The 13,602-nt window shown below is 37.8% G+C and overlaps 2 protein-coding genes across 6 annotated transcripts in view; one reads left to right on the top strand and one right to left on the bottom strand.

Annotated features, from left to right (window-relative positions):
- Positions 1-2,414, top strand: part of LOC123514795 (AF4/FMR2 family member lilli-like) — a 74,075-nt gene extending 71,661 nt beyond the window's left edge. For all 4 annotated transcript variants that reach the window (XM_045272977.1, XM_045272975.1, XM_045272976.1 and 1 more), the window contains one exon: positions 1-2,414. In XM_045272977.1, coding sequence (XP_045128912.1) covers positions 1-185 — 185 coding nt within the window. In that variant the 3' untranslated portion in view covers positions 186-2,414.
- Positions 2,415-2,976: 562 nt separating this feature from the next.
- The window catches only part of LOC123514589, a 54,770-nt gene continuing 44,144 nt past the window's right edge, over positions 2,977-13,602 (bottom strand). The window contains exons 8-9 of one of the 2 annotated variants that reach the window (XM_045272552.1): positions 13,523-13,602; positions 2,977-3,994 (exon numbers count right to left, since the gene is read on the bottom strand). The exon at positions 13,523-13,602 is cut by the window's right edge and continues 11 nt beyond it. In XM_045272552.1, coding sequence (XP_045128487.1) covers positions 13,524-13,602 — 79 coding nt within the window. In that variant the 3' untranslated portion in view covers positions 2,977-3,994; position 13,523. Of the gene's footprint in view, positions 3,995-4,685; positions 10,410-13,522 lie in introns of those variants that run through there. The other variant, XM_045272553.1, reaches the window with a different exon arrangement.

The following is a 13,602-nucleotide window of genomic DNA, read 5'->3' as shown; positions in this document are numbered from 1 at the left end:
GTGATCGGTCTTGCCATGAAGTGCCAGTCACACTGTGTGAGGTAGACTCCAGTCCTTGTCCAGGTGTCGCTCCACCAAGGCCCCGTGCCCACTCCACCTCCCTCACACCGGAGCGCTCCTTGGGGCCACGTTCTAGGTCTAACTTGGGTTTCTTTAGACACTCGGGTCTCTTTAACAATCATTGAAAACATGGCAATCTATTGCTATAATTAAGTATTGTTTCCACATTATATTTACTCAGCAACTGCCTATGACGCCCTCCTGACTCCCTGACCTGGCCTGCAGATGAAGCTACCTACCTCCATACCTGGCAACTATTTAGTGAGGCTCCCCAGCAGACAGCCCTGTGAAGCTTACTGGGCAAGGAGGCTTGCTGGGCAGGGAGGCTTGCTGGCCAGGGAGGCTTTGCTGGCCAGTGTTTGCACTAGGAAAGTAACAGGAGTGAGGTTTCTTCTTAATTAAGACTGATTAATTAAGAGTGATTGTCTTATCAGCTAGAATTTTTGAATGATATCAAAGATTGGTCATTGAGATAATGTGGATCGCAATCAATCAAGAGCCATCCACCACAACTTTTATACTTAACACAATGCCCCTCTAGAGAACCTTCCTCTTTCTCCTAGCCGAACTGATTTGGAACATGTGCACATGCTGAAAGGCTTCTGAGAAAACAGAATGTAGTGTATGTTGCAGTCTAGTAACTAGAAAGCTTTTCATTGACTCTGGAGGCTGTGGTTTGCAGTGCCCCATGCTTGATCCTCAAGGCAGAATGGTTCTCTTTCTTTACCGTCTGTGTATGTGGAGAATATACCAAGAGGTACTGTACCTTGGTATCCTTCATTGATCAAACATGGCTTTTGTCATGTCAGTCAGATGCTTGTCTGTTATAATATTTATTGTAAGTGTTTTGAAACATAGGAATATTATGTTCTTGAAGAAAACAACGGGTGACTTGGGATCACCACTTCTTCCCATTGTTGCAGCCCAAAGGATTGTGGCCGCCTCATTTCCTCAGTGCCCTGCCAGCTTGCCTGGTCTGTACGGAATCAGTGGAGGTATGTAGCACTTGGCTTGGGACATGTATAAAAACATCATTCTCCATCCATCTAAGGAGCAAGGTGTGGTATTTTCCTGACAACCCAGAGGTAGATGGGGCAATAAAGTACTGCTGTCAACATCTAGTAGCCACTTTGACATGGAGGTACCATATACTTCATCAATTTACCCCCCCAAAAAAAATTTCCACCTCCACAAGCCAAGTAAAGCATACCTACTATACTTCTTGATTACTTTTGAGTGTCCCCTTAGATTAGTGGTTGAGACTGTGTAGAAGCCATTACACAGTGAGAAGCTAAGGTGTATGTGTGAACCCTTAATCCAGTGTTAGGAGTAGTCCTGGAAGATGCTAAGAATTGTGAAGATTTATCCATAATTTGATGTATATAGAAGATTTGCATACTGAGTCTAGACTGGTTGCATAGGTGATATGTATTTGTAACTGTATACACTTCATTGTTTTTACTGAAGAAACTGCTTGAACTAATGATGAAAGTTATGTATGATGTCATAAGTAACATTTGCCTTACATTACTAGTCATGGAGAGGATGAGAGTGAGTGAGTGAGTGAGGTGTTCTGTGTGGAGGCAGCAATGGCTTCTTCCCGTAACTAGCATGTTATGAGCTTTCAGCAGCTGATACTTGTTTATTTGTATCTGAAATATTTAGAACACTAACTATATTTCAATTGCATTGTATGTATAGTTTTTTTTTTTTTACTTTCCTTGTTTCCCATTTCAGTTGTCTTATCAAAAGTAAATAATATATAACTAAAAACAAGACATTTGCAATAGAATAGTGACTGAAAAAATTATGTGGTGAAAGTGAAGGTTGTCAAGAATGGATTTACTGTGACAAAACTTGAATCACTAAGTAGTATTAGTTGACTAAAACATGGAGGGAAAAAAGTTCCCTTCAATGCAACATCTTAACTGACACAGGATAGTAGTATATTGCCTACTATTTCTGGAGTGTCTTGAAATGTAAGCTTATTAATTACATTGTTATCACTTCCAGTGTCTTGAAATGTAAACTTAGCAATACATTACAATTTCTGGAGCATCTTGCTGTGTGAAATTTCAAATGTAATAATATTATAATAGATGTATGGATGACTAAGTCAATCTAGAACAAGTGAATTACAGTTTTGACCTCCAGAAAATGCAGGAGATACTTTGATCTTTGACCCCTTGTGACAGTCCAGCTGTCCCTGTCCTGTGCAAGACAGGGAGCCGCCACCACCCTAGGACTGACCACACACCTCCCAAACCAAAACACTTCCTCAGGTACAAGTCATGTGTTATGGCAGAGAATAGCTTTGGAAAAACTGTCAGCAATAAACAGTCCACTTGGCAACAGATTTGTTTGTTATTTAATCTCAGCCTTTGTTCTTTCTCTTGTTGTCTCCTGTTCCCCTCGTGATGTAGGGGTACAGCATTACAGCACACACTACGGCTGAACTGGGGGGATGTAGTCACCATGTTCCCTGCACTTTGTTACAGATGACTAAAATGGAGAGTGAGGGAACTGGAAATTAGCTCCTCTGTATTATAATTTCCACTAGGGGTCTCTTCTTTTACAGGTAATCTTAGGTCATTCTAACAGTTTATGATGATGATGATGATGTGGTAGGATGTATGTTGATTTGAAATGCCTTTTGTATGTGTATTATAGCTGAGAGAATGTTTTATGGGTAGACAACAAGACACTCCATCAACAGATTTCTTCCACATCACACATCATGAATTGCAAGGTTTCAATGGGCTGCATGTTGCTTTGTGGAGAAAGTAAGGTCCACAACAAAGTTTATATATATATATATATATATATATATATATATATATATATATATATATATATATATATATATATATATATATATATCAGACCATTTTCAATTCCACCAAAGAAATCCAAATACATAGTTAATTTCCTTTAGTTAGAGATTCCGAATAAAAAATACATTATAGCACAAAAAGATATAACATACCTATGCATCACAGCCTAATCAACATAATACATAATGTGATTTCTATGGAATAGATATTAAGGAATGGTGCATTTTAACCAGACAACCACCAACAAGATGAGACAGATAGTCATGTTCACTGACAGTGTTATGACCATGAGGTCTAAAGTTAAACACAACACAGCAAAATCAACATTAGTATAGTGATACCTTCTTCTGAAAAAAAGGTAAAACCAGAGATACAAATTCCATCATCAATGTCTACTTTTTAAAGCAGAACCAGCCAGGACCCTGCAATGTTATATAGCTCATTAAAGCTTTAAGTATTTGACTACCTTTGGGTCTATTCTTTCCAAGGATCACAGGATCTCATATCACTTCGCAAATGTACTGACAGCCAAAATCGAAAGGATAGACCTGAGGAAGAGTGTTCAATACAAGAAGAAATGAGAATTTGTGAGAAGGAATGTCAAGTCTGGTGGAAATGGATGAAGAGACCACAGGAAGTTTGAGATGAAAGCTGTGAAGGATAAGAAAAATGTACTTTACTTGTGGATAAAGTCACCGACAAGAACATGACAGTAGATTATGCTGGGGAATTTGGTACATTCAGTAAAAATAAAATAATGAATTGTGTTAGTAATAGTGATGGTGGTAAAGTGTAATACACACAGTTAGTTTAGTCACTGTAAGAATGAGTACAGCAAAGTCAAGTACAGCAAATTCTCCATTTGGCAACCTCTGGTTTAGTGAATTTAAAGCCAAAACTGAACCTCCTCAAGCCTGTGTCTAGTCTGCAAATCCTCATTACTGATTACAAACATTATGTAGGAAGCCCAAGGAAGTTACAAAAAGCTGGTAGGGCCTACACACATAACAGTCCGTGTATGAAACATTACCAAGACTTTTTTGGCACTAACAACTTGCCACACTGGAGAGTTCGCTGCAGATGTTCATGTGAGATGTCCCCTTTAAAAAAGAAAAGACAGAGCATTACTGAAATAAGGAAGGTGAGAAAGATAGACAAGTATAGCTAACATTCAAGGATTAAGTGTAAAAACAGAGGGAAATGAGGGAGGTGAGAGGAAGCAATTAGAAGGTTCAAAGAGGCAAGTGAAGACTTGGCTTGCCGATCACTCCCAAAATTGTTGAGTTAATATGTAAAGAAACACACACACATACACACACACACACACGAGACGGACATCCACACTGAGCTACAAAAAATGGCTACAAGAATGGTTCCAGAATTTGAAGGGATGACATATGAGAAGAGACTAAAGGCTATGGATCTACCAACCCTGGAACAAAGAAGGGAGAGAGGAGACCTGATACAAGTTTATAAATTGATCAACAGAATGGACCAAGTGGATAATGAGAAACTGATCCTGAGAGAAGAATATGACATCCGAAGCACAAGATCTCATAGTAAAAAGCTGAGAAAAGGAAGATGTCTGAGAGATATTAAAAAATATAGTTTCCCGCAAAGATGTATTGAGATGTGGAACAGTTTAAATGAAGAAGTAGTGTCTGCAACGAGTGTGCATACTTTTAAAGTAAGATTGGATAAGTGTAGATATGGAGACGGGGCCACACGAGCATAAAGCCCAGGCCCTGTAAAACTACAACTAGGTAAAAATACACACACGAGACGGACATCCACACTGAGCTCCATTTTATTATTACTTCAAGTCACCAAGAATATCTTTTACCTAGCTCTCACCTAAAGGTGAGAGCTACATTTTACTGCTGTCCCATCTAGGTGGTGGGGTTAAAATGTCAATAAGATGGAAAAAGAGGAAGGAACAAAGTGAAAAGGGTGAGGGGTGTTTGTTTACACCAAATGGTAAGATGGAGGACCTAGTGAAAGACCTGATGGCTAGTAAAAACTATGGAAAAGGACAATGAGATCATGAAGGCAAACACCGAAGTGTTGAAGAAAAACTATGATGACCAGAAGAACAAAGTTTGTGCTAGTGAAAAGAAAATGGAAGATAATGAAGATCAAGAGAGGAAAATGTGAAAAGCAAAATCATTGGAAAATGGACCAGAATCACCAAGAAGTTAGTTTTAAAAAGGCTATAGAAGAATTGGCCTAGGAAAGGGAACAAGAGGTTGCCAAAATGGTAGTAAAGGAAAATCTGATTAGGAATACTGTGGAAAACAAAGTGTGTGTTTTTATCTTTGGATTATTGGAAAAAGTAATACCAATTAGACATGAATGAGAAGAATATGAGAAAAAGCAGGCTGAGAAAGTAGTGATGGAGAAGAAGGATGATGAAGAAGAAAGCAGGAGACTGAGTGGAGAAATTGAAGAAGTCTATAGACTGGGAAAATACGAGGGAAAAACATGTCTGTTAAAGATTAGAATAAGATCGCAAGCAGTTGCAGAGGAAATCCTAGCAGGCTCATGGAGGATGGGAAGGAAAGAAGTGTATAAAAATGTATGGTTGAGACGCAATCTAAATGAAGAGGAAAGCTATGGGAAACAACCAAAGAAAAAAATTTTAAACAGAACAGCAGAGGAGAGAACGAGCTACTACTGGAAGGTCAAAGACATGAGACTGAGGAAGTGGTACACAAGGAGGGAGAACAAAAGGGAAATAAGTATCACTGTAAAGAGGAAGAGTATTAAAAGTCGCATAACACAAATATAAATGGTATTTTAACGGCAAAAGTAGAGTTGAATGATTATCTAAGGGAAAACAAGCCTGACATTGTGGGATTAACTGAGACGAAATCATACGGAGGACTTGAAGCATTGGATATTAGGAAAAGTAGTTACAATATATGGAAGAAGAATAGAGAAACAAAAAAAAAGAAGAGGAGTGATGTTACTTGTAAAGAAAGAGCTGCAGGTGAATGAAATAATTTGTGGAGAAGGAAGTGCTGAAGTGCTACAAGCACTAGTAAGAATTCAAGAAGGAAAAAGGGACTTTGCCGTTGTTTATGTGCCAGCCAAAACAAACTCATAGGGAAATGAAGAATACAGGAACATGCTTAATGATACCAGAAAATGTTTACAGAGACTAACTGGAAAAGAGTAAAAAATATAAGTGATGGGTGACTTTAACTGCAAGGAAACAGTTTGGGAAGACCTGACAACTGAGGGAGGAAAAACATTTTGGGAAAATATACTAATGAATCTAGCAGCAGACAATTTCCTTACTCAATGGGTGAAGGACAACACAAGGTATAGAGCAAATGAAGAACCATCACAATTGGACTTAGTATTTACTAAAGAACCAGAGATACTTGATAACTTGGAATATAAGAGTCCACTCAGTTAAAGTGATAATGTATTACTAAAATTTAGGCTGAAAGAAGGACTGGAAGAAATTAGGAACAAAGACTATAAAAATAAAAGGCACAATTACAGTAAAACTAACTTTGCAGAATTAAGGAAATACTTTGAACAAGCAGACTGGACTGAATTTTATATATCGGAGAAAACTGAAGACAAGTGGAATATTTTATTGAAGTATAATGAAGGAATAATGAAACATGTGCCAATCAAGAAAATAGACAAGCCTAGACACAAGGAGTGATTTAACAGAAGATGTGTTAGCAAGGATGGAAAGAGAAAAAGACTAGAATAGACGGAGCAGAAACATAAGACCAAATCATTGGTTAGACTATGCTCGGAAAAGAAACGAGTACATCAAGATTCAGAGAATGGAACAGAAAAATTATGAGAAGGATATAGTGGATAAATGTAAGGACCAGCCAAAATTGTTTTACAGATATGTAAATGGCAAGCTCGAAAACAAAGGAGAAATAAGCAAACTGAAATACAATAATGAAATGTATGAAGACCCAGAAGATATGGCAGGAGTGATGAACAACTGCTTCCAGTCAGTCTTCACCAGAGAAAGTGATTTCCAATGTCAAACCCCAGTGGAATTAACTGATGGTGTTCATGAAATACAAGTGTCAGTAGAAGTAAGGAAAATAATGAAAGAACTAGATGCAAGGAAAGCCTCAGGTCCCAATGGAGTGTCAAACTGGATTGTAAAGAAATGCAGTCACTAATTAGCAGACAAAGTCCACATCATTATGAGTTCCTTAACAGAGAGTAAAGTACCAACAGACTGGAAAGGGACAGATAATGTGCTCATATTCAAAGGGGAAATAAGGAGGGTCCATTAAACTACAGACCAGTGTAACTGACCAGTGTAACAGCAAAAATATGTGAAAGGATAATAAAAAAATGGATGGAATACCTGGAGGAGAATGGTATGTTAACAGATAGACAGTATGAAATCAGAAGAGGAAGATCATGTGTCACAAATTTAATATACCTAGATCTAAAGAAGGCATCTGACAAGGTACTGCACAGAAGGTTAATGTGGAAACTTGAACACAATGGAGGACTAAAGGGAGGACTTTTGAAATGAAAGGCTGATTTTCTAAAAAGGCAGAGAAATGAGAAAAATTATAAGAGATAAAAAATCGGCTTGAAAAAAGAGTCTTAAGTGGAGTTCTGCAGGGGTCGGTATTAGCACCAATAATGTTTGCGGTATATGTGAACGATATATCAGAAAATATAGACAGTTACATCAGTCTGTTTGTAGATGATGCTAAATTAATGAAAAGGATGAATAGAAAGGAAGATTGTGAGGCGCTACAAGACTTGGATAAAATAGTGGAATGGTCATTCACATGGGATATGGAATTTAATACAAAAAAGTGCAGTGTATTAGAATTTGGAATGAGCAAAAGAAAGCCGAAGAGAGTTTACTCAATGGGGAAAGAAGAAATTAAAAAGATATCTGAAGAAAAAGACAAAGGAGTAACCATTGTATATAACCTGTCAACAGAAAAACACATAAATAGAATTACAGGAAATGCCTATGAACTTTTGAGAAATATAAAGGTAGCATTCACTTAAACAGACAAAGATATGATAAAAAAAAATTGTTAATGACTCTAATATATCCAAAATTAGAATATGCAGCTTTTGTATGATCACCAAACAAAAAGAAACATATAAGGGAACTAGAGAGAATACAGAGGGCAGCAACAAAGCTTCCCGTAAGCTTAAGGGGTAAAGTGGGTATTTTTGGCCGAATATTTTTGAAATCCACTAAAAATGTTTTTTTCGCTCAATGTGGCGGGAAAACTGTGAAGTTTCACGTGGCGAAGGTTGTTTTTTAAAATTTAAATCCGCGCGCCTTGAGGCGGGCATTTTAAGCGAACGGTCATATGAAGAAAGGCTACAAATACTAGGTCTTACAACCTTAGAACAGAGAAGGGAAACAAGAGATCTAATAGCAGTGTACAGAGTGATGAATGGACTACAAAAATTAGATAGAGAAGACCTACTAATCTGGGGCACCAGTGACACAAGAGGACATGGAAAGAAAATAAGAAAGGACAACTGCAGGAGAGATATCAAGAAGTTCAGCTTTCTAAAAAGATGTGTGGAATGGTTTAGATAAGAGAGTTGTTGAAGCAAGGACAATAAATAAGTTCAAAAGAAATGTTGGATTTTCATAGATATGGAGACAGGGCAGTATGAGCACAGCTCTTTTCCTGTACAGTAAGCCCCTGCACTTGGCGAATTAATTAGTCTGGCGTAACTACCACCAAATGCGAATTTCGCCAAACACAAATTTTTTATACCATATAAATTGCCTAAAAAATGCCTCAATCAGTCTTTGGTCATTGCCAAAATCCCTCTTTTGACCCCTAAAATACTATCTTTCGAGTTGAAATGAAACCTTTTGCCTTCACATATTAGAACACATGTACAAAAAATTTACAAAATAAACAATAAATAAAGCTAATAAGAAATGATATAAAGGCTGTAACTCCTGTTTTTCCACCCGTTTCCCTTGCCCACTTTCGTCCTTGCTGCCACCACCATTGTCCTTAACCCCATCGGTACCACCTGTTGCGCTGGTAGAGGCCAAGTTGGTGGTAAATCGCCAGAATTCATTCCCACACTAGCAGAACAGAGGGTAGCACAAACAAAATGGCTGAAGGGGACTCTCACACTGTGTTCTGATAGGTTTAGAGAAAGATCTGACGTCACAGGGGAGCCACATGGTTTGCCGTGCAGCTGCCAGGGGACTGCCAAGTTTGAATTCAAATCACCAAGCGTGCACTCGGTGGTCCATGACCACCCTACTGCCAAAAGTGAATTTTGCCACGCTGAGATTCGCCAAGTGCAGGGACTTACTGTATGTTACAATTAGGTAAATACACACACTCATTCACACTTGTTTTAAATTACATTATACATACATACTTCAAAATACATATAAATATATAAAAAAGCAACTGGTAATGTACTTAATAATATTAGTTTTAGATATCTACCACAAAAGTGTTACTTCATCCCATAATACTCATACAAGTCACAAACAAACTACAAACAATGAGTTAATAATCCACATCACAGCAACTTGTCACTTCATGAGAATATTTCACACAGCCGCTGCTTGGCCTTGACCTGTATACAATACAGAATGGATGGACAGTTGTAATGCTGAGTGTGCAATACAAAAGAGACCCTCACACTTGCATTTCTAAATCCACAGCCTCAATAATATTTCCTTGTCAGCAGCTACTGAACCTTAATTTGAGTTAACATTCAAACCATGCCCATGTAAAAGGATGTACATATGCATTACAAACACTAAATACTACAAGAGGTACACCAGTCACTACTACAGCAAGTTCAGTCTCTCTCTATTGAAAGCAGATGACACTGGCAAGATGAATACTGCTTTATCAATACTATCCTATATTTATGTGAACATGTCCTCAAAAGGAAGGCAGTGCCCTCCTCTGGATTCCTCAGTAGGATGGAATGCTGCCACCATCACAGTTAGAATTATGAGCTATTGCAACAATTCTAACCTGATATAAGAAATGCATAATAATAAAAAAAAAATGATAATCAGAATTATTTTAACATCCTGGAAAAAAAAGTTAATCTTCAGATGAAAAAAAATGACACACAGTTTTGTGCTTTCATCACTCATATTTATATCAGGTTAGAGTTTTCTCAAGAGTACAGAAACTCTTTCAAGATAAGAAGAAAAAAAATTGTTCCTCAAAGGCATCTAGTTTGCTGGACCAAGATTTACTGCTACACAGCCTCTGAACATTTCAAAATGGATGAGATCAATATATCCTTCTTAAGAATACCTGTCTTTAAAACCAAAAGAAGGAAGGCAAAGACAGACAGCAAACTTTAAAAGCAAAATGAAGAAAGAACATTGGCAGGAGAATACAATGACTAAAACTTCTCTTCACCTTCCTGATTGTTAAGTTGTGGTCAACTACATCTTTCTGTACTTTACTTTCATTCAATTATCCACCCTTGAGCAAAGAATATGCTTGAAATTTTATCCAATGGTGGTGTTATTGGAACCTGAAAATAAGATTAACTGGCTGTTGTAAATGAAAAGTGAGCAAATAAAATAACAAAATATAAAACTAAAAAGTTATATTACTTCCTTTAAGTCACACAAAATGAAGGAAGAAAGAGGAAGGAGTCTTAATGTCAATGATTCTGAAGTTAATAAATATTCAAGCACAGATTCACATAGTTTAGAATTATCATATATTAAGACTAAGTGACCTAAATCAAATAACCAGATGTGATCTAAATAACTCCAGTAACACAACTGTGGAAATATTCACAAGCTGCCTGGAAGGAAAGAGAAGAGTATTTCACAGTCTTATCTGCAGATGTCTCGATTAACACCCACAACACAAATTGTGGACAATTGTGCCTTCAAGAATACTCATCTGCTGGCACTGTGCTTCTAATGCTGTTGATTGTAACTGTTGACTACTGTGTTCATAATCATTTAACTCTTGAAATGCAAGATTATTGTCCTTTGATTTATCATATCTTGCTTGCTCAAGTGAAAAGTACATGAAATACTAGTGACAACAGTGATAGTGATGATGGCAGTGGTGATCCTGGTCATGATGGTACATATACTGTATTTCCCAAGGCAAAGGATGCACCAGACTGTGACATGCATTTATAGATATGTCAGGAAAATTTTAAAATATTCAAGTTTTTCTACTGTTTTGTCAGAGCTTCCACAAGCAAATAGCTGTTGTTTTTCCACTAAATTTGCTTACATAATAAACATATATAATATATATGCATTTGTCTACATGCACATACCAGTATATGCATTTACAAATCCAAATAAAACATACATTATTGAGTTACTCTTGCATAGTATACATTTTAATACTGTTACAGAAGCTGGTACAGGATTGGTATCCTATACCATGCTATATGCTGTCTGTTGGACTCCTTTCTTTTGCATTCTAGGTCAGGATGATGCTGGGAAAATGATCTCCACACTCTTGTACATTTTTTCTTCTTCCAGCTCTTTAAAGGGAATCACAGGTGTAGCAATAATTTGTTTCTTACATGCCAATGGGTTCCTGTGGCTGAATGGTGGCTGAGAGAGCTTAGCTAAACTGTGCAGTTGTGAGGAACACTCAGAAGGATCAAATAGCTGTTTTCACAACAGCATGTTTACACACTAATTCTCATAAGCTTTGTACACAACAATTCTGTGTACACATCCTTGATCTGTTATCTAATAATAGAAAAATGTACACCATTCACAAAAACAATACAATGTAATTTCTGTTTACATTATAATATCACAAACTATTCTTGGAGTCTTAACCCTGTCCTTACCTACTACATATCTATCCTTAACTTATAAGACACACAGCAACTTGAGATAATTTTCAGAGTAAGTGCATCTCTACACAGGGAAATACAGTGTGTGTACACAACACAAAGACTGATGTGGACTTTGCTGCCAGGCAGAGGGATCTTCGAGTGAGATCACTGCTCTGGTTCACTGAGAGATGCTGCTTTATGACTAGTTAAGATTAAAGACAACTCTGGCCTCAGAACAGGACAGACACACACACACACACACACACACACACACACACACACACAGGTTTGGGTCCAAGTACATGTACTTGTACTTAAGTACACACTGTCATGTACTTGTACTCATACTCATACTTGGGTTTAAAATTTCCATTGTCCTTGTACTCAGACCTCAAGTACTCGACGGTTTCATGAGTACTTTTGAGTACAAGTAAAAAAAAAAAAAAAAAAAACATTAAGGTGTTGTGTGGTGCATGCCTAACATGGGAGATCAATGTGAGTTAAGTGCACTGTACACATTGCACACATTGTGTACAGTCCATGCATGCATGCATTCATGCACACACACACACACACACACACACATACACACACACACACACGCACACACACACACACACACACACACACACACACACACACACACACACACACACACACACACACACACACACACACACACACACACGCACACACACACACTGATGAACAAAAAAGTTAAATTAGTAAGAAGTACTTGTACTTGGATTCGATTACAGTACCAAAGTACTCATACCTGGACTTGAGTTCAGTTATAAAATTGAGGACTCGTACCTGTACTTGGATTTGTGATGTCATCATGTAATCATACTTGCACTCGAGTACTAAAATGTATTCGAACCCAACCCTTACACACAAACACACACACAATTAGTTGGTTAATCGCAGGTTACTGCCAAGAATCAGGAGGAACTGTTGTCGCTGCCTAACACTCAACACATTCACTGAAGAGCAGCAAAACCTTGCAGCTCTAGGTACTCCCTGCTGTGGTGAGGCTTTTAGGAAAGTTATAGAGAGCATTTCTAAATAACTAAAATTTATATATGATGGAAGTGGATTTGAAAACCAATTTAGAATGCCAACCTGCCACTTTTAGCTGGGGATGAGTATAAAACCTCAATTATATGCAGCCTGGCAAAACTATGATGAGAACTAGTCATGCTTTAAATACCTTACAATCTTAAATTATACACACAAAAATTTATTGAAACCCAAGAGCACATCTTGAGTGGTCCTTGGTGTGTATGTAGAGAGAGTGAGTGGGTGCTCCAAAGAGGGAGGTACTGCAAACTCTTATGACACAAGTCCCTGGGTGTTTGATAGGTAGACCATGGCATGCTTCAGGCACTCCAGGCTTTTGACACTACATGGGAAAAAGACGAAGCTGGCAAAACCAAGCTCTGTTCCCTATTTCTTTTTCAAATAGTTGCAAAAATACCATGGAGAATTTTCTGAAAACAAGGTCACATTAATGCTTTCTGTTATCCTACAAATGCACAATGCCTTCTATTGTACATATACTCTCTGTATAAAGTATCACTGCCTGATACATGCATCCTCACTCCTGTTTGCCTTTCCATCCTTAACACAAAACACACAATTTTACGCAACACACGATTAGCTGCTGTGCGTGCAACAATAAAGCCCAACCAGCACAGTAGAAGCTAGACAACACGTCCTGTCCCACACACCACTGCCTGAGTGAAGTGCTAATTGTGCAATTATATGTTACCACAACAATCAATCAGGTTCCCTCATTTTATATTTCACACAAGATCCAGTACCTTATCCATTCTTAAGTTTGAGGGTACGGTGCAGCAGCCAATTCAGGCCTCGGTGCACACCAGACAAGGTCTTCACTTCC

Source organism: Portunus trituberculatus, chromosome 38 (genome assembly GCF_017591435.1).
Source record: "Portunus trituberculatus isolate SZX2019 chromosome 38, ASM1759143v1, whole genome shotgun sequence".
In the NCBI taxonomy this organism is placed as follows: Eukaryota; Metazoa; Arthropoda; class Malacostraca; order Decapoda; family Portunidae; genus Portunus; species Portunus trituberculatus.
The sequence above is the reverse complement of the archived record's forward strand: the minus strand, read 5'-3'. Positions and strand labels throughout refer to the sequence as shown.